The 21,204-nt window shown below is 44.2% G+C and overlaps 1 protein-coding gene across 4 annotated transcripts in view; it reads left to right on the plus strand.

Moving 5' to 3' along the window:
- Nucleotides 1–18,216, plus strand: part of HUNK (hormonally up-regulated Neu-associated kinase) — a 58,477-nt gene extending 40,261 nt beyond the window's left edge. For 3 of the 4 annotated variants that reach the window (XM_064470639.1, XM_064470609.1, XM_064470620.1), the window contains exons 6-10: nucleotides 1,138–1,273; nucleotides 5,745–5,913; nucleotides 7,026–7,109; nucleotides 12,519–12,699; nucleotides 15,071–18,216. In XM_064470639.1, the coding sequence (XP_064326709.1) occupies nucleotides 1,138–1,273; nucleotides 5,745–5,913; nucleotides 7,026–7,109; nucleotides 12,519–12,699; nucleotides 15,071–15,717 (1,217 nt within the window). In that variant the 3' untranslated portion in view covers nucleotides 15,718–18,216. The remainder of the gene's footprint in view (nucleotides 1–1,137; nucleotides 1,274–5,744; nucleotides 5,914–7,025; nucleotides 7,110–12,518; nucleotides 12,700–15,070) is intronic. The other variant, XM_064470630.1, reaches the window with a different exon arrangement.
- Nucleotides 18,217–21,204: the final 2,988 nt, after the last annotated feature.

Consider the following 21,204-nt stretch of genomic DNA (forward strand, 5'->3'; position numbering starts at 1 on the left):
TGGTCCTGTGCTGCCTCTGCCCAGGGCACCTGCGCTAGTAAGGAGACAAGTAAATAAGACACGCTGAAGAGAGCGTAGGAGGGGAACCACAGCTCTACTATGGGAGAAGGTGGATAAAAGCCCCTAAGGTCCTGCCCATCTGACCTGGAGAAAACTGTGCCACAGCCATCACTTCTGCCTCTTGCTTTCTGTTGACTTCATTCAGGATTCATTTGGCATCATCCCGCTTGACTATATCTCGTCTACAAAAATCATTCTGATCTTGGTTTTCTCAGAATTATGTTTCTTTATCTTTTGTGCAGGGAATTGTAGAGGACATAGTTAACTCTTTACTATCTTGTAGCAGGTAAACTGAATCCAGCCTTGATAATTTGAGGAATAAAGACCAGACCTAGTTAAAACAGAGTTTATTTTCAGCTCAGATATTCACTTCTTGTGAGTCTTTATGCAAATCACTTGATTTCATTGCTTCTAACCATATAAGAAGCGCATGACTTAAAAATATCCAAAAAGTACTTTTGAGGGTTTTTGCAAGAAACTCCCAAGGGGTGGTTGAATATCACTGAAAATTGAAGGTTTAGTATCTGAAAACAGAGCGAAGCCCATTCATTTTACTGTAGTCTTTTAATTTGGCTAAAACCTCCTGCTTGGAGGTTGCATAGGAGCTTGGGTGGAAGCCAGGAGAGAATTTGTCCTTATAATGTAAAAGGGAGCCCAATTCTCCATGTCGTCCCTCCCATATCTGCATACCTTCCCTCCACTCACCCCCAGTCCATCTCTTTCTGCTTTAAACACAGATTGATTTGCCTCTGACCTGACTCCAGCCTCTTGTCCTCATACAAAAATTAAGTTTTGGCTAACCTGCTTGGAAACTTCAAACAAGCTCTGAAACAAAAGGCGCTTTTTCTTCTCTCCTTTATGACTCCATAAATCATTGTGACCATAAATCATTGTTTATTTTACTTACTAATCCCTTATCAGGTTTTCCTTTTTCTCAGGGATATTAGAGCATACCGTAAGGAAAAACTGTCCTTTTTAGTATATTTTTCATCAGGCTACACACCTGTAGTAACTCAACTACCATGTTAAGTCATAAAGTATATGAAATAGCTGTTGTTTTTCTTGATTTCTTCACAGCGGCCATAAACTTTCTACGATCTCTACTAGAGCCAGATCCTGCAAAGAGACCAAACATCCAGCAGGCGCTTGCAAATCGATGGCTTAATGAGAATTACCCTGGGAGAGCACCACCTAACGTAACATATCCAAACAGGTACTGTGTGAAAGTGGAGAAAGCCTGCCAGAGTGTATATACATTAAAACATAAATGACTCTGGCATTGCAGTTTCATTCCTTGTGTGACGGCATCCTACTGCATTTTCTGGGATTGCTTTTGTGATTCCGTCTTAAAAGTTAGGATTGGCCACTGAATATGTATTGCTTAAAATGGTCAGAAATAATACTTTAAATTAGAAGGTGGCATATGATGCATTATTTTTAGGGTGCTCTGGGATGCAGATCTTATGACTGATTGGCTCCAGATCTTGGAACGGATCTGAGTGACAGGTATTTCATCAGCTCTGATCTTCTTGTTTGTCAGTAAAAGCCAAGCTACTTTTCCAGTAGAGGCTATGCCTGTTTGTGATACATCCATAAGGTTCTGTGGATTAGTTAAATATGCAAACCATGGTGAGAAAGGTCAGAGTTAAACGATCTTGCTATTGTTGGCTGTTGATCTTGAATACCTGTGCGATGCTGAATGCATGACAGAAAAAATCTCATGGCCAGTCAAACATGAAAAAAGATACTTGTGGTCCACTGTGGTTAGATATATTCTTGCTTGACTTTAAGCATCTGCAGTGGAGAGTTGACACATGAGCCAGCCAGCCTGGAGTCTCGTTACTGTCAATGGAGAGAAATAAGGGCACTTTTTACAGAACGATTCATCTGACTTCTTTTTGATTCTGCAGTAGGATGACTTTGTGCCCAGGAGATCCAAGTTCCTCTCCAGTGAATGTAAATGGAGCCTCAGGCAACTCGCTTGGAAATATAGGTCTATATTTGATCAGAGAAAACCTCCTTCCTGTATCAAAGCCCTCCTGCAGAGGAATTCACCATAGGAATTACTAGCTTATAGGCCAAGATCCTAAGAAACACTGAGGCAAAGACGGCAACTTAAAGCCTAATTTTGGCGCTCAAAATTTGATAGTGCCCCAAAATTTCTGTCCTAACTTGCTACGAAGAGAGTCCCTAAGTGAAGATCCTAACTTCCCCCCTACAGTTTACTCAGTTGCCAGATACCGGAGGCGTAGTGACTTACTTTTGTCTGAATGTCTGAACCACTGTCCTCCACCCAAAAATGATTTGGTGTTCACCAGCCAGGCCATCTCTTTGTGTCGGTGCCCTGAAGGACTTAGTCCCATAGGCATGCTCAACTCATGCATACAGCCAGCCTTCAGCATTCAGCCCAGATCACAGGTAAGAGTGCCTCCCACCCATTTTCCCCTCTGCTCCACGACTAGCCAGATGAAAAGGCTATGTTTCACGGCCATGAGCCCAACCCCTGTGGGGCTGAGAGGCACCTGCAGCACCCCTCTTACTGCTGAAGCAAGTGGCAAGCGCTGCCACTGCTTGATCATGCTGAGACAGGGGCACAGAAAATCAATTTAAGCCCTGAATCTTGGGACACCCTTTAGGAATTTTTGGAGACCTTTCCCTTTGCTGTTGCTGTTGGCTGGTTTATGGGTCGCAGCCTGCATGGTCCGGGCTCCTACCTGAGTCATCTCACTTTTCCTTCTGCATTGACAGGGAATGGAGGTGCCCTAATTTAGCAGCAAGCATTTCCCCTCCAGAGGTAGGGGCTTAACTTTCAAGTACTGCTTCATAAAAAATCACTGTGACTATGCCTTTCTTTGACCTGAGGAGAATAACAGGTCTCCCACTCTCAAAATAGGGTTGGATAGGTGTTGAGCAGCTTGGATGCCTGGAGGCATCACTAGAGCCGTCTACTGAAACAGGGAGGGCAAATGTGAAGCCAGCTGCCTGCAATCCCCAGAACTATGTGGACAGAATATAAAGATGCCGCCTTGCTTTGCAAGGAATAAGAGTGAGAACAGGCAGATCCATTATCTCAACATTACTGCCCCAAATTTAAGGGCAGTTGAGTTAATTTGCATAGTGTGCTGTCCAACAAAAGGAAATCTTGAGTTTCCACGGTACATTGGACTGTACTGAAGTATGGTACATATGAACATTGTATGGTAAAGAAAGGGAAAACAAGTGTAAACTGAATGAGTCATTAAGCTGATGAAATCACTGTCATAATGAGTCTAATCAATCTACTAAACATGACATCTGTTAAGTGAATGTAAGTGTAACTGATAGCTGTATGGGTAATTTAATTCTTTTGCTGTGTGTGTCGTATGTATAGAAAAGAGGAAAAAAGAAAGAACTATGGCTTGAATGTGCTTTCACAATTCTTCTGCATTTGTAGGTACCTTTTCACGCCTCTATTTTTGACTTCTTACCTCACAGTTGTCAGGCTTTAGTCAGGTTCTGGTGGAAGCGTCCCTTCTAGAGTCTGCTCATAGTGCAGTTAGGTAGGTGTCTTACAAAAGAGGCCGGCCTGTATTAGATAGAATAGCTGCACAATGCTCTATATTTTTGGAGTGCCCGTTAATCATTCCCTCATAAAGGCAAGTGAATCAAATGGAAGAACAGAAGAAAATGCAGTCCCAAACTATAGAGAGGGCATATGTTTGCTCATGCATACATGTGTATATGGTGATGATAATAATCCTTTCCTATTATAAGCACTTGTAAAGGGAACATCAATGTGGAATGCTATGCTTTGCTACTGAAAAAACAAAGTTTCTTTCTTGCTTGCTTTCTTTCTGATTGCACTGCTTTTCTCATTGTTTGGTCTGAAAACAAGAGAAAAGTAGACACTCCTTCTATCTGAACCCACATTTTATGTGAAGCTGTAAAGGATAAAAGGCATACAGATTTTTTTCTTTCACTTCATTTTTTGGATAGTATTTCTTTAGTTTAATTAGTTGATGCCCCAAGCTTGACCTGCCTAGAATTTGTCATACTGGAGCCTTATAGGGAAAATACTCTATAAACTTTGTAATATTTAAAGACATGGCCAAACTGCTTTTGAGCTTTTGCTTCAGAAAATACCACTAGAGTCAGCTTCAAAAGAGTTTCTCCAAGTTTTTGTCAGTGTGCAGATGTGGGTAAGATGTATCGAAATAGTTCTGAAAAATTCACTAGTGAATTTGCAAGGAATCGCTTCCTCTCTCAGTCATGCTTTTTATAATACAAGCAAGAAGCTGTGTTATATTCTTGCAGTGCTCTTCCACCATTTTGGGTGTAACACCCATTGTTCTCAAGACAAGAACTTGGTAGGAAAAGGGAGAGCATGGATATAAGACGGAAGAACAGCAGAAACTGCATTTTCAGGAGAACACTCTCCCAGGCTTTTTATAAACTTGCTTTCCTTAAAGAAATTCCCTGAAGGCAAGCAAAAATTTCCCATTTTGCTGAGCACTTCAAGTAGAAATTGCTTGAATTTCTTTTGCTGTCCAGATGCTTTAATGTGCAATGGCGAAGATAAGTTTTGCTTTTGAACTTAAAAAAAGTTCCAACCCCAAGCATTCCTTAGCTGCAGAACGAATGCTAATAAGCACGCTGAATAAAGGAAAAGAGTTATTTGAGATTTTCCAGACTGTGTTTTACATCTTATCTAAGTGTTCTACGTCAGACCCAGACTGCTGTCCGGGCATTGCTCACATCACAGGTGCTCAGGACAGGGGGTTAGCAGGGCAGGAGTAGAAAAGGTGGAAGATGGTCCTTTTGAAGAGGGGAAGCAGGTTATAAAAGAGACCACAACCTAAGCTCCCCTAAGTTGCCTCAGATATTAGGCTTGATATTAGGAGCAAGGCATATCCGTTAGAAACCAAATGAAACCCAGCATTTCTTTGGAGATGGATGAGAGTTGACGGGTACATCTGGGAAGCTGGCCAGCACATTTAGAGGTCTAAATAGGAGGAGAGTTCTATGGAAAATCTGGTTTTAACTTAGACTGAGAAGATGCTTTGCCATTTCCACAAGGCTGCTGTAGTCCATTTCTTGCCTTGGCTGAGTCTGTTACAGACTTTATAGAAGAGCACGTACATAAATAAGTCTTGTACTTGTGCTTTTAACTGACATGAGTATAGCAGCAGTTTTACCATTTTGAGAGCCGCTGTAATAACCCTCCCTGTACGTCCCCTTTCTCTGGCATGAAATTCCCTAGCTACTTAGCGCATGAATATTGTATAACAGGTAAGCTGAATGCAGTGGTGTTTGACTACAAGGAAAGGGTCATTTCAGAAAGCCAAATGTAGCTACCTGAGTTGGATTTTACCTCTTTTCCTTCAAAACCAGCCAGATGATCTTGTTAGTCTTCACTGGTCAGATGTAGGGTAACAAATGGCAGCATCCTGGGCCATTTTCATCAGGGTAGGACATGGTGGGGAGAGTGCTGTTCATTCAGCTATCATGGCTCCCTGTGGTGGCCATGGTTCCTGAATAGTCTGCCCTTTTTGTGCCTGCTAACGGGAGGAGAGAACTAATCACTCCCATGTTACTGAGCCTTTCAGGCCTCTTCTTTACACTCTACCACGTTGCCCGTGGCTGGGAAGGCTCTGTCACTGGGAGGATGGTATGAATGGCATACTCTGCCTCTCATCTCTGTGCAGGATTCACCTTGAGGACCTCAGCCAAAGCGTGCTGCTCCATATGACTGAGAAGCTTGGCTACAAGAACAGCGACGTCATCAACACTGTGCTCTCAAACAGGGCAAGTCACACGCTTGCCATCTACTTTCTACTTAATAAGAAGCTGGAGCGCTACTTGGCAAGCCTTAGGGTAAGTACTGCTTGATGCAAAATCTTTGGACAAGTGGGTGAGGAGGGTAAAAACAGTGCTAAAAGTTTCTCTGCTTGCTGGCATTTGATCTCAAGGCTTTACCCAAGCTGGGTTTTTCTATTTTTGTAGCAGTAACCATGAAGGGGAAGTATTCCATGCAAACTAATAACATTATTTCAGATAAGAATTCCTCAAGTTGCAAAGATAATTGCTGAGACTTTATGTCTCACAAGTCCCTGTTTCCGTAGGAGATCTCCTCCAGCTAGGCAGTTACCCTATAGAAAGCAAACTCTTGCCATGCAGAGCCTTACTTGTGACTTGTGGCGTATTGTGTCTGTATGTTGAGACAATTCTGCCACTTGAAATATCAATCACACAATGTAATTTCATTCAGGAAATCAAGAGGAAGCTTAAGAGCTATTAAGATTTTATTTAGTTTTTAAGTAAAAGCTTAGCTGAAAATTTTACATGAGAAATAACATGACTGTGAATTCTCCTAATCTCCTGCTAGCCTTCCTGGCCCCTGTGTATGGCTTGGGGGTCAGGAACACTGCTGATGGGTTTGCACAGCAGCTTTCTCTAGGGCAGGAGTCTGCTGCCACATCTCATTCTTCCTAGTACATCCTGGGAGCTGAGCTCTCAGGTCACGTTTTGCGTGGTACTTGCTGGAGTGCTAGGATGGGCACAGTCCCCAAAGACGAGCTGCATGCTCTCTTCCCTTGGCCTCTCCACACAGCTGCCTGTGGTCTGGTGAGGAGTCTTAACTAGCTGAGGGTCTGTAAGCTCCTACATGACTGCATGGGCAGGAGGGTGGGTTGTATGGAGTTTTCTTCTTAATGTGTTTGCTTGTTAGAGAAATTATCCCCCAACGGCCTTCCAATCTGACAACAGCTTCTTAGTTTTTTCTTTTTCTCACTTCTTTTAGCAAGCTTGTTTTAATGGTGATGCCATCAATGATATTTAAAATGTAATGGACCAAATTCACCAGCTCTGTAAGTTGATGCACCTCCGCTGAATGCCAAATGTGGATACGGTCCATTAAGCAGTAATTGAATGTTAGTTTTCTCTGAATATCTTACATACTTTACTTTTCTGTGCTTCTCTCTCCATAGAAGTCGGAAGGCCAGGACAGTATTTGCCACAAGAACCAACTATACCAGATAGAAAAGTACAAGGCAAATAAAGACTCCTATGAGGTAAAGCTCATTAAAGATTGTTATGGTACTTTGAAAGCAGACTGAATTTGAGGATCCCTGGTGATTGTGATTAAGGTGATGGGTTTCTGGACCTATGGAGAAAGAAAAGAATTGTGGTTTTGCCTATGCGGGACAAATAATTCCCTCAATTTCTTTTTGAAGAAACAAATAGCAATCCCCTAGGGTGGAAGTGTAAAGGTGACTTTCAGCTTTTATGAAGAAAATAAAAGTTTTAAATGGTCTGTTTAGCAAAATAATGCAAACTTCTTCAGGGGGCTCCATAGTTCCGTTCTGGCGTGCAAGTGGCTGGTGTTGTAAGAAGACCATAACTGTGTTGCTTTGAGTCTCAAGACCTTGGTGGTGTAGGGCAGACAGCTGAGTGACAGCCAGGGTGACGCTCCCTGGTCACCTGGCATTCCTGGTGTCCTGGGCCAACCCTGATGCACAAAACCCTGCCCAAGTTAGTATTTTTTGCTTCTTAACAGAAGTGATGCAGAACTAGCCCCACTGCATCATGAGGGACTTCCCTTGGCCAGAGAAAAGATTTAACCAGGTAACCTTTTGCTCTCTCGGTCTCTAGCCTTCCTTGTGTGCAGAGAAGGTACGTTGTATTTAAAAAATACATATCAGATAATAGCAGTCTTCTTATGGCTGGGTTTTTCTTCCCTGCCTGATTCTTTGCCAAGTACTAAAATTACAAGAGTAATATGAGCTGTGCCAGTCTTGCCTACCAAAACAAAAAGCAGTATTCCTGAAGAGTCTACCTATTTCAAAAGCTACTCTTCAGTGCCAGATTGATGATATAATTGGAGGGACAGGCTTGTATCATGGCTGGTTTTGTTTATTTTAAAGACTGCATGCAAGACAAGTTGAACTGCAAGCCAGATGGAAATACCAGGGCAAAGTACTTATCACTCTTTTCTTGCATAAATCAAAACCCACCTCACTTAAAATGTATCAGCAGTGGGTAGACTCAGTGAATATAGTATTTCAAAACGCTCTTTGACAGCTTACTTGAAGCTGTCACAGGGAAACCTTTCCCGGGTAACACAGGCAGATACCTGGAGGTGAACGCTGCAGATGTTGCACGGTGTGTCCTGATGCTCTCTGGGGCAGCTTCCTCCAGCTGCTGGTGTCATGTCTCTGTGCAGTGACAGAGAGCCACGGGTGGCTCTGCCTGCCATCCAGGCATTAGCTTACAGCTTCTGTGTACCTACCCTGTGCAGGGGAGTCCGCAGCGAGGCCTGCCTGTGCACCCACACATAGCTGAGAGAGAAATGTGTGGTCAGGTTTGGTGGTGGTCCTGAAATCCCTGCGCCCCTAGAAGGGAACTGGTGTTTGACTTCTGTAAGGATAATTGAAAACTGACGGTAGTGCCACTGCAAGGCCCCAGTTCGGTTTGTAGGCATATTTAGGGATAAAGGCTCCCTCCTGCACTCGGAGTTAGTCCCAGTGTAGCTATTTAGAGGATGAGGGGGTGTCATTTCTGTCTTGAAATAGTTACCTTGATGCAATCACAGTGCAGACACCGTGATAATAATACAGTATATTCTCTTTCTGCATGGACATAGCTGAGTATAAAGCATGTTTTATATCGCTTTAGCTGTATTTACACAAGGGGATTGTGTTACCCTTACTGTACCAGGACAGCTACAGCAGCACAGGTGGGTGAATTCAGACCCTGGGATGCCACTGCCATTTGTAACTATGGCAGACATGACTCCTAAAATGCCTTTTTGTGGATGGGAACACAGCCCTGGTAGTTTCTAGCTCATGCCACTGAGGTCAGTGGGTACCACTGGGACTCAGGGGTAGGGATTTTGTAAGCTCAGGCAGGTTCTTGAGCTGTAGGTAGAGTCCCCTTATCACCCCCCATTTCCAGAGGGGAACTGGGAGGCACTGGTCCCTAGGCAGACACTGCACAGGGAACATAGCTGTGTGTTGCCATGGGAATAGCAGGGAGAGAGCTGGTGAGCTTCAGCTTCAGCAGCCGACTGAATTTCTTCCACCTCACTCCAGCAATGTGAAATAAGGACTTTGCCTGCGGCAGGGGGCTGCATGCCAGCAGCACCGCCTGTTGCTGGGGCAGGCAGCAGGGCACGCAGGCAGTGGTCATGCCCAGCCCCTCTTCTCCATTAGGTTTCCTAACCTGGGGTGGTGGGATCAGTGCGCCAGGGCTGAGGGTGCTGGGAGCTGCTGTCGGTGCTTAGTAACCAGGCTGTTTGGCAGGCTCACTGCATTTTAGTGCTCAGGGCAGATGGGCAGCACAGGGAGGAGGGAGGGAGGCAGCAGTCTGGCTCTCTGTCTCCATCTCTCTTTGCTGGAGAGGCGATGAGTGGCCATCGCTCCAGCCAATACAGGGGACCAGCACTGGGGATACCTGCCTCCTGCAGGGTAGCCAGTGGGCTCAGACTCGGGGAATTTGCAATTTTTAAGGGCTTGTGTCATTGTCCTATGACTATTTTAGATGTGGCCAAGGCAAATACCCTTTATCTTCCTTTCAAATCCGTTGCTGGGACTAAGAGTAGGTTTTCAGGTCGAGGTCAGGTCAGGAAATAGCAAAGGATGATGTAATGCCAAACCTATTCAAGTATAACATACCGGTACAACTCCTGCATTGTGCAACAGCATGCCATTACATGGCTGTGCACGGTACAGTGAAGAGCGAACTTTTGTAACTCCCCTGAAGGAAAGCTTCCTTTCCTTTCAAAATATAATAGCATGTGGCACCTTGGGGGTTTAGAATTTTGGTCACTTCCCCTTCAACAACCGTCATCTAAGACAAACAGTCTTAGGAAATTTTAAAAATACTTATAAGACTATTTGCAACATTAATCCAGGGTAAAGTAATTAATTGCTAATGCTGGATAGGTGCATTTTATTTTTTGGGGTGCTTTAATTGTATGATATGACCATGTTGTTGCTGCTTATAGAACATTACAGCAGTGTGAAGGCAAAGTCAGAGGCACTTGGCAGGTGTCTCAGAGAAGAGCAGTGAGGAGCTGTGGCTTGGCCCTCGCACCATTAGGCTAAAAACATTGCAGCATTGGAATGTCCTGCATTCCAACAGATGCTGCAGCAAATGACATGCAAATTCTTTCCTCACCTATCCAAAATAGCAGAAAGCCGCTAACAATCTTGATTGGCTCCTGTAGGCTTAATATAGTTACCACTTGGTCTCATCCTCACAAGTACCTTTAAAAAAAGCTACTTGGTAGAGCCCAGTCTCTGCTGAACTTGGCAGCAGAGTTTCAGAGCCTTGAGAGGAAAATAGTATGGTGGGCTCAAAATTAACTGTACAGCTCCCACTGACTCTATTGTCGCTGGGTGTTATTCACACAGCGTTGTTGCTATTGTTGCTATTGTTGTTATTATTGTTGTCATTACTTTGTCATCATCAGTAGTGGCTGTGCGTGCCAAGAGAGTGCCTGGGACCAATCAGATGTTACGTTGTTCCAAGCACAACGTGGGCAGGGAGGAATAAATGCTTAGTGCTGGAGGTGTTTACAGCCTCTAAAGGCAAGGAGAGAGTTATCAGGTCAGGTGGACGCAGAGGTGTCACATAAGCAAAATGATGACGGCTCCATAATGCAATGGTTTGTTTCTGTGGAAGGGTTAGCCAGCTTTAGCTAGCTAAAGGGAAATAAATTGGAGGAGATAAGGGGCAGATGGAGAGAAGGCTGGGGACAAAAAACGCATGTGAGAAGGGAGGCTGAGGTGAAGACAGTGAGGAGCTCACAGAAGGTCTCTGGTTCTCGCTCTCCCAAGTCACCTAACCATTTGTGTCACAAAACTGAAAACCCTAGTTCATGATTCACTGAAGCTTTTCCTTCCGACTCCGTAACTTCTGAAAATTCAAAGGTTAATGAGCCCAGGGGTACCCAGACACCGTCTGTGCTGGGGGCCGGACTCTGAGCTGGGAATCATCAGAACGGGTGCTGTCCGGTTGTTTTCCTCTTAGGTGTGTAAATATGTTTCCAGAGCTGTTTAGTGGCCCAGGAGAACCTGAGTTGTCCCCTGCATCTTTCTTTCCCTCTCTCACATGTATGCATGTTACTTTGCATTGGGGGGTTTTGATAGACTTCACGTCAATGGACTTTCAAAAGAAAATCAAGAGAGCCAGCCCTTTGGCAGTGCATGAGTATCAGACAAAATACAGGCCTCAACACATAACTGGGTGAAGGAGCTTCCCTGCATTTTTAAAAAAAGACTTGTAGTTACAGTGACTTTTCAGTAAGACACAGCAAAACATGTTGCTTAAATAAGAATTACAACTACACAAAGAATTTCACATAGATACCCCTCTAAAGAAACAACCCCAAAGCAACCAAAACAAAAGTCACACTTCTTTGAGATTGACATCTAAAACCAGACTGCACAGCTTTTTTCCAGAAAGGTGAGAGATTCTTGAAGTCTTTGAGGGATAGCAAAATATGGGCCACAAATTCGATTCCTGATTTTTAGAAGTGAAATGAAGAGTTTTGGCTCTCCCTGAAATCAGGACAGGTAAAGAGTGTTATGCAGCTTGCAGAATCTAGTGATTCATGTTGAGAAAAGATACAATTAATTTTCACTGTAAAACAGTATTTTGAAAATTGGATTCATCATCCGAGTCCCAATCCCGGGTTCTGTTTTCCCTCTGTCATCACTGGAGGTCAAACCTATCTTTCAGGATATATGCATTTGCAGTCCCACCTTCAGCTGTCTTTCCCATCACAAAAAGCAGTTAGGGCTCAGTGAAGGGTTGGGTCAGTAATTTTCCTCCCTCTGCGTGTCTTGTACAGTTGCAGAGATGCTATAAAACACTACTAGGTCTGGGTGGTCGGGTTTAATACTCGGCTCACACTCCTCCACAGGTGCAGCCCCAGCACTGCAGCCTAACGTGCATGTAGCATCGGAGCCCATGGTTGCAGAGCAAGGGCTGTATTCCTCCGGATTGTTTGGTCAGCAGATAAATGACTCAAAGAGCTTAAACTTCTTTAAAGCTTTGCAGCTCACCTTTTCAAATGTCAGAGGAAGTGCAATGAAGAGAAATCAAAGACCTTTTTTCAGTGTTTAGATGGGGAGGCAAATTTCAGGTATGAAGGAGCACGAACCTGCATCTGCTTGCTCCAGGTGTCCTAGGACAAATGGCATCTGAAGAGAAAGCTTTCCTTTTGCTTTAATTTTCCAAAAGCAACTTTCAAGCTGCATGAGTGTCAGAGCAGATGGGAGCCATGAAATCATGTCAAACAGATCACAGGAAAATGAGACAAGGAAGATTTAGTTATTTTGAGTAGCCAGGATAAGTTCCTTGTAAATGTATAGTTTTTAATTCAGCTTCGGTAAGTGGCGTGCTTATAAGTCTGGGGGACATTTAAACTTCCCTTAAGTAAACGAAATTGTTCTTGTTTGTTTTACAACTTGAAGGACAAAAAACTCAAAGAACAAGAAAAGAAAGGGGAGATTCTTCACCGTCAGCTCCCAAAGAAAACTGAGAAAAGTCCAGTTTCATATAGACAGCCTTCTTCCTGTCTTATCTCACAGATACAGAACACCAAGGCTCTGCTGAAGGACCGGAAGGTCACCAAGGCTGGAGGTCCAGAGAAAGGTCAGTGGGAGAAATGCCAGTGGTGCGTTCCTGGGCGCATGTGCTTGTGTGGGCACACACAGTATTAGCGAGAGCATCTTGTGTGTTGTGTGTTTGTTAATAAACAGTCATGGGCTTGCATTTGCTGTCTGCTCTGGAGGTGGTATGTGAAAGAGGACTGGATAACGTACACAGACATTGAGCAAAGCGTCCTGAGGAAACCGTGACGTTGTTCAACAGCCGTGAATCCTCACTTTTACTTCTGTTTTTATCTGAAAGAATTCCCGTGGTGTTTTACAAAAACCTTTTGTTCCCTGTTTATATGTACTTATACAAAATCATCTGCACTTCACACTGGCACATTGAAAGCCTCAACACCCACCCCAGACCACTGACAAACCAAAGCCGGTAGAGACCATTCTTCCTATTGGTGAATGCGTTTTGCTAAGAGGGGACTAAGGGGCAGCACAGGAAGAAATCCCTGACCCTGAGGAGAGTGCCAGTAACGGTGGCACCCCAGGGAGATGCAGTGTGCAGCAGCTGATGGTGGAGGAAGGGGAAATAAATAGGCAGCCAAGAGGAAATGCAGGTGGTACTGCCAACCCCAGCAAATTTCAGGCAGCAAAAGGAGGGGGAGAAGCATTAATGGGGAAAGGAAAAGACGAGGCAGCCAGAGGAGAGCACAGCATTAATCACGCTGGGTAGGAGACAGCCTGGGAGGGGGAGGGATGGGTGAGAGCTGCTTGCAAAAGGAGGCAGAAGAAGGGAGTGGACGAAAAGGGGAATAAGAGGGGAAAATGAGATGTCAGCAGCACACATGTGGGTGGGAGACATTGAAGAGCAGGAAGGTGATGTAGCTAGCTGTTTAATGAGGGAACTAAATGAGGGGAGGTAACTACAGAGCAGCGAGGGGAAATATGGAGATGTAAAACTTTTACTGTGGTGTTAGGGAGGGTTATTTAGAGTAGTGGCTTATGGTGGCCTCATGCTCTTTCTCATGACTTGATAATTTATCATTTGATGCTTTCTACCTGAAGAAAATGTCAAAATGGTGTTCATCTGGCAGCACAGGCACCTCTGCTGCAGGGTAGCAGTAGTCCAGAGAGGTGGTCAGAAATGGGACATACTTTCTGTGATAAATGTAAAAAAACATTTTAAAATGCTCATTTTTGTTCAGATTTGTTGTTGCTTTTGGGACGGAGGCACAGGGGGAAATAAACCTAGTTTGCTTTTTTCCCTCTTTAGGTTTCTCCCTGCTTTTTTGAACTGAGACCTGAAAATTATTCAGATCTCAGTTAAAGCGTTTTAATGCTAATGGAAACAGTGTTTTGATACTTCTTAAATGAAGTGATCAAATAATTTTGACCAGTTTTAGAAAGAAACTAGTCAGATTAAACTTGGTCTGCTTTTCCCAGACAACTCTCAATGCAAATTATTTCATCCCATACATCCATTCAGGTCTCAAGCCATGCCAAGACCATCCCTTTCAGAAGAAATACATGTGAGATTTGTGGCTGTGACCTGAGGGCTGGCAAACCTAAATTATTTTATTTCCCTTTTAGATGGTTTGAGACTGAGGGAACTCATGGACAGTGATTAACTGCCAGTCCGCTAATCTTTCAATTAGGGGGAGCCTAGCAAAGCAGGCTCTTTGGACAGCTTTCCATAAAGGCAGCAAAACGTGTTTTCTTGCGACTAGCTTGGCATAAGCAAGTGCCAGCATCCTGTAGAAACTGAGCAGATCTTCTCCATGAGCTGTTTTGTTTTATTGGGCCAAATCCTGCAAAGATTGTTCCATTTATATTCAGGCCTTGCTGGGGGAAGATTCTCACTGAGGTCAACGTAGCAAATCTGTTCCAACTGTAACAGCCTGAATCTGGCCGGTGCAGCTACTCCATATTTACATGTGTGAAACCAAGAACAGATTTTGTTCCAAAATGCAAGGAAAGACATTAGGGATTAACTCACTGTCATCCCCTGTGTCTCTAGGTATGTCAGTGAATACACTACACAGACCCAGTTAAAATCATGCAAAGTTGTGCTAAGAAAGGAGAAACGTGAGATTTCTCAGACATGGCCTTAGAGGATATAATTAATACAAACAGCTGAGGACAGCTGTGGTTTTCCATTTCATGTCCTTGTCTTACTCAGTTTAAGCACTCTTCCTGCCTTTGAGGAAAGGGGTAGATAAATTACCCATGAAACAGCAATGTAAGTATCAAATGAGAGTCGGGGAATTAGTTTCTGAGTATATCCCTGAGACCATTTGTTTTAGCTAGTGCATTTGTCATGCTCTTCTAAAATTTCTTAAAGGTGATGTCGGACACTGCCTGCCTTAAGGCAGAGAAGGAAGTGTTACTAAATGCAGTCTGCTCTTCTGGTTCCTTTGCAGACTCCAGCGGTGGGGTAAGCCCTTTCCACGAACCCCTGGCAACCAAGACGGGCTGCGTCACTTCCAGCTCCTTGGAGTACCTCGAAGTCCAGCAGCCACCCCCCAGAACCCCTCGGCTCCTCAAGAGGCAGGAGTCTCCGCAGCAGGAGCCAGCCCGGACTGGGGGCCGGTCAAAGGACTCTCCTCTCATCTTGAATATTGTGCATTCCTTCGAGTCGGTTGACAGAGAGGACCAAATAGACCAGGTTTCCCCCTCTCACCAGTACAGGATTTTAGGCTCACCAATGAATTTCCCTTACAAAAGCTCAAGTGAAAGGACACTGTCCCCACTTTTTCAGCCAGGGAGTACATCCCCCATCCACCCCACCCAAGTCTCTTTCACGTATGAAGAAAAAACATATCCGGCAAAGGAAGAAGCAGTGTCCCCTACTCAGCTGGTTTCCAACAACCCCTTGGGCAGCCCTAACTGTGTTAAAAGCAGAGGCAGGTTCCCCATGATGGGGATTGGACAGATGCTGCGGAAGAGGAACCAGACAATGCAGTCAGCAAGCGACAAGCCGCTGGAAGCGAGGATGCCTCAGCTGCAGCAGATGAGCCCCACGCAGATTTCCTTCAATGCAGCAGATGCTGTCAGTGGCCAGTGTTAGTCTGACATCCCAGGATTTGCACCGCTGTTCTCTGGGACCTAACCTTTTTCACTTTTAACAAGAAGGGGAAGCCACAGGCATGTTACTGTCACTACGTAATACACTACAGTGGTCCAACGCAGAAAATCATAGGTCTGCTTGTAAGGAATGCGTTGTCCTATATATTAAAGGTGAAGGAAAAGGGCTCTGCTTGTGCTATTAAGAAATATTAGCATTTGGCATCTGACTGTACACTAAAATAGTGCTGAAAGAGCTATGTGAATACGTATCTAGTATTGCAGTAAGGTTGATTGGAAGAGTAGCAAGCACCGATGGTTTGGTTCACCAAGGTCATCTGCGTGGTGCCAGGAATGCTGGTCCCATCCAGGATGTGCAGTAAGACTGCCTGGGTTCCATCTGCCTGTGCCACACAGTATGTGGTACTGCTACAGGCATTGTTCACGTGGCTAGACAAATGGAAAAACTCAAGTTACTGTGTCCAGAGTCAACTTGCTAACAAACACTGCCAAGAAGATGAAGTTGGTAGAAGCTTGAATAAAGGCACAAGTGATCTAAACATTCAGAAATATAGGAGTATTGGAAGTCAAAGCAGGTATTACCGTTAATTACGTAAAGCAGCTAATAATGGAATTATTTTTTTCCTAAAGAAAATGATGTCACGCAGAAGAAACATCATTATTTAAAAGCAAGGTTCATCACATGGAAATTAACTGCGCTAGAGGCCTGTTCCTTTCATATGATGGGTCTACAAGCAGATGCCTCAAACAGTAATCCAGATTGCAACATGCTGTGTTTAAACAATCCAGTCACCTCCGATTTTTGCAGCCGTACTAGTTCCATGGCGCGCCTATGTGCAGGACTACGTTAACCCATTACAGCAAGGCAGCACTGGACATGCCTGAAGGCTTTTCTGAGAGGCTGCAGTGAATTAAAAAGACTAATAAAGGACACAGGAAGCTGTACCAATGCTGTGTTATACTGCAAGATTGGTAATGCAGTGGTTACCAAAAATTCGGTATTGTTATGAGCAGTGAAGATTAACTTTCTTAAGAGGCACCATGTTCTGCATACTGGTCTTGTTTTTCTAAGTAAATGATACATCTGAGAGGTTGGCAACATATTTTTGGTTCTGTTTTTGCCTTCAAACCATTTCCTATAAATTAGAAGGTTTAGCCAAAGACTACTCTTTTCTTTCATTTGTGCTGCGCTTGTGTACGTGTTTGTGTGTATGGGGTGTCTCAACAAATGTTGTTCCAGTCTGGTTCCCAAGCAGGCAGCCCCGGCCGAAATGTGCCCTCCTGCTGCCCGCCCAGTTAATGTCATTTCAAACCCAGGCAGCAGAGGCAGTGTCTTCTTGGGGTTGTTGTTGGAAGATGGGGATTTTGCCTTGAGACCATCAATAGGAATCCAAGCCCTATTTTCATCGATTTTGTTGCAAACAATTTTGTGGCCCCATTGGTTTGGTGCCTGTGCAAATGCTGAGAGTTGCCCCTGTTTGAGAAGCTTTCCTTCCAGTTTCATGACAGAGATACACAGGGACGGGGGGAGGAGGGCCACAGAGTTAGGGGAGAAGGTCCCCAGCAGAGCCCATAGCTGAGCGCATGTTCCCGATTCTCAGCATAGCACAGGCCTCGCACCAAAATTTGCAAGAAAAAAAAAATCGGATGCTAATCCAAATACTGACAGAACAGACGACTGGACTGTTCAGTATTTTGAATGCTTGCTGGCAAAACCAGCAGAGCGTGAATGCCCAGAGCGCCCTTCTCATCCCTGCAGATGGGACTTTCACCTCAGCACTGAAGCTGCCAGCCAGTTCGGTACGGGGGAGTCCATATGCGTCTTGTACTCTTCAGTGTAGTGAGGACACCTGCCTCTGGGATAGTTAAGCTACCTGTAAAATGATATAGATGAAAATCCCAATATGATAAGAAAGACAACCCTGAAATCATTTTACTCCTTTTCAGATTGAAAAGTGTCGTCTTCTTTTTGTGCAGAGCACCTGTGCATCCCAGGGGTCCATTTCAGCTCTTCCTTTCATTTAAAACCATCAAAGCATTTTCTTTTTCTTCATGCTAAGAACATATTTGTGCTGCAAAGCTAGCAAGCGGGGACCACCGAAGTCCCGCCTTTTGCGTGCGTTGGACTTGCATACCTGAACAGATGGCAGGTACTGACTTGAATTACAAACTCAGGTTTATTTGGAACCCAATAAAAGGTTGGGGTAGGCAGGAAAGAGACATGTATTTTTTCTGAAAACCCAGTAAATACGTGTAAGAATCAGAATGAAAACAGAAATGTTAAATCTTTTATTATATTTATAAAGAATATATGAGTACAACACTGCTAAAACATAACCATGTATCCAGCTTAGACAGTAGCTATGTACAGTCAAACTGCAGTGACCATAGAAGGGACTTACTGAAATACAGTAGTGGAAATTCCAGGGGGAAAAAAATGTATTTGTTATCATTATTAAATATATGTACTTTTTAAACAAGATTGCCACAGACTGCTGACTTTCTTTGCCAGGCCACTATGTAGCGATCATCTAAGTGTAAGAGCAACCAGCAAGACGGTGAGGTGGAAAGAGGATTGCCAGCACCTTTACCTTCACCCATCAAAGACTATACCTTTGAATCTGGCTGCTGACTTGCCTATAAACCCTGAGTGAGCTAAAAGGCACAAGGTGGGATTTCCCTTGCTTAATAGTAGCCCTCTGCAAGTTGTGCATCTAGTCTCTGGTCATTATCCAAGCTCAGTTTGTTACCAGTAGAGACTGATACGTATCACCAGTTCTTCCCACCTTAAAACAGAGGTCCAAAATGATGGGAATTAATTGCTCCTCAGTAATGTGTAGCTGTATCCAGATAATGAGGGAGGGAGTAGGGTTGGCCAGTTGAGATGAGAACCCAGCTTTTAGGCAAACATAGGAAGTCACCCCAATAAAAGCAAAAGCATTTGCTGATCAGCTTTCTGCGCCTCTGGAGTTAATGTCTTCAATCTGTAGGGACTAGTCCTACCTTTGCTAAAGTTAGCACCACTATGCAAACTGGCGATCGGCCTTGCAGCTTCAGCTGGAGCATTTCTATTGTTGTAGGTCCCACAACTCTTGTAAGTACTGTTTCTTTCTCCTCCAACCTTTGTACAATTCTGTTTCCTAGAACAACTGATCCAAAGACCTCCAAAATCAGGTGAGGTCTTTTTCTGGTGTTTGCAATACCAGAAAATACGCCTTACGCTTCAGGTTGTGCATTAGGGAAAAGCGAACTGCTGAGCTTTGGATGCAAGATGGAAGAACTGGGGCTTTATGGGGCCTTTCTGAGGTGCTGTTAATGTGCAGAACCCAATGGAGTCAATGGAGCATCTCTGAAGCACTTAAACAGGGTTTTGCAAACTGACTGATCACTGGACAGCAGTTCAGGATGCATAGTGATAAAGTGATTTTGTTCAGGCTCCTCTGCCTGGAAAAATAGGTGTCAAATTTATTCAGCAAGACAAAGAACACAAATCAGCATCTGTTGCTAAAGGTGTTGGTCTTTGTGCTTGTCCTGTAAATGAGCTGATAAATATTAAAATTCCCAAGTATCTAGGTTTACAAATCCTAAAAGTAAATAGTAGTTACTTTCATACTTTTGCACTTGACATCACTTGATCTTTGCAACAAAATTCCTTGGTGTGTAGCTGCAAAATGGTTGGGTCGTGTTTGCAGGAGACTTTTAAGTCTCCAGTGCACCAGTAAGATGGTTTGTCAGCTGCTCCCCAGAGACAGCGCAGCACAAATCTGCCCAGGCCAGCAATGTGGCTGTGGTTAATGTATGGAAGGAGGGAAAGGAGAGGGGAGAAAGACTCAGTGGACAGTGTATTTTTGCTGTGCCTCTGCCAGGCTGACTGTGTGTCAATGGCAGAGCGTGAGGCTGGTGGGTAAACCCTCAGTGTGTTGCTGGGTCTAGGGCTGCTGCTTGTGGTAAGGGAGTTTTAGGGTGGCACGGGTACACCCCCTCCACAGCTGGTGTAACAAAACCTCCAACCCAAGAGGAAGCTGCCCTTTTATTTGTTCATTTGTAATTAAGCTTTAAACTTTCCTGTTTTGAAGCACACCAAGCTCATAAGGGCTTTGCGTATCAAGAAGTAAGCAGAAATTTCAGGGACGCTATTGCTGTGTGCAGTAGTTTGGAGTTTGCCTGCTTTTTAAATACTCAGTGGTCAGTTTTCTCTCGCGTTTCCTCTTCCACATAGCTTCCCTGGAGCACAACAAAACTGCTAGATACAGCACCAGGGCCTGTTTTTCCTATTAAAAATTTACCGTAGTTCTGTGGACTGCGAGCTACAAATCACTCACGTGCAGAAATGCAGCCGTGTGGCGAATTCATGAATAGGTGTGACTCCTACGGTCTTTCAGCAAGCTCCCTGCCTCCTGGTTATGTGACTTGTTTGCATTGGAGTCAGCCTCAGGCGGGATTAGCTTGGGGGAATACTGGGAGAGGGTCAGCTTCATGTCGCTGCTTCTCATTGAGAGAAGCATGCTCCCTCAGAAGCGAGTAAGTGTCTTATTTGCAGCAGGTTTTCCATCAAGGGAGCTGCTTGAGCGTTGGTTCCTAAGCCACGTACATTGGCATGTATTTCCCGGGACATGTTTGCATTGCCTGTAATTGTCTTTCACAAAGATGGCTTGCAGATGTATGTAGGGGGAGAAAGGTGAAGTAATTGTGAGTCTTTTCAATGTTTAATATCAAAATTACATCAGTGTAATATGATGCTTTCTGTTATTGAGGTACAGGCGATTAGCTGTTGTTAGAAAGGCATGGCATCAGGATAGAGCCTAGAGTAGGATTTGGAGTTCACCTGAGCGTCTCTGCTGCCTGCCTGCTGGTGCCAGGGCAGTGAAATGCCCGAGAGAGAAGAAATAATAAGCTTATTGGTAAAGGGTGAGGTGCTAAACTTGTTTTAAAATTTTGGTTAATATCTAAAAACAGGACTACTGCATTTCTGAGATATTGATCATAAAGAAATATAGTTATTAATGTTTGTATGAATAGCACTCTTCTACCTATAAATGTAAAAATGCCCCAGTTCATTGTATCCCCTGCAACCAGAAAAGATAGACTCAACCTAAAACAAAGAAAAGAAAAGGCACCAGAGGCTTTATTTCAAAATAGCTTCCCTCTTTCTGTTTCACAGAAGGCAACAGAGAAGTGTTGTCTTGTGCTTATGGCATAAGGATGACTGTTAGATAAAAACGGTCTATTTTCCTGCCATCTCTACCTGCCCCCAAGGCAATTTGTTTCTGACTTGCCTGTGTGTGGACTTGGGCCCGTGTTTCCTGTGCAACCCGCTGAGCTGGTCTGAGTTTCCTCCGCCTGGTCACCAATCCTCATAAAGTCTGTGAAGAGATCAGGTTTGGAGATGTGCTTTGGTTGAAAGCAGCCAGGAGGGCTCAGCCATTGTTCAGGAGACTGACAAATGGATGGACAAGGTGATCTGGGATCC

This window comes from Phalacrocorax carbo, chromosome 1 (assembly GCF_963921805.1).
Source record: "Phalacrocorax carbo chromosome 1, bPhaCar2.1, whole genome shotgun sequence".
Taxonomy (NCBI): domain Eukaryota; kingdom Metazoa; phylum Chordata; class Aves; order Suliformes; family Phalacrocoracidae; genus Phalacrocorax; species Phalacrocorax carbo.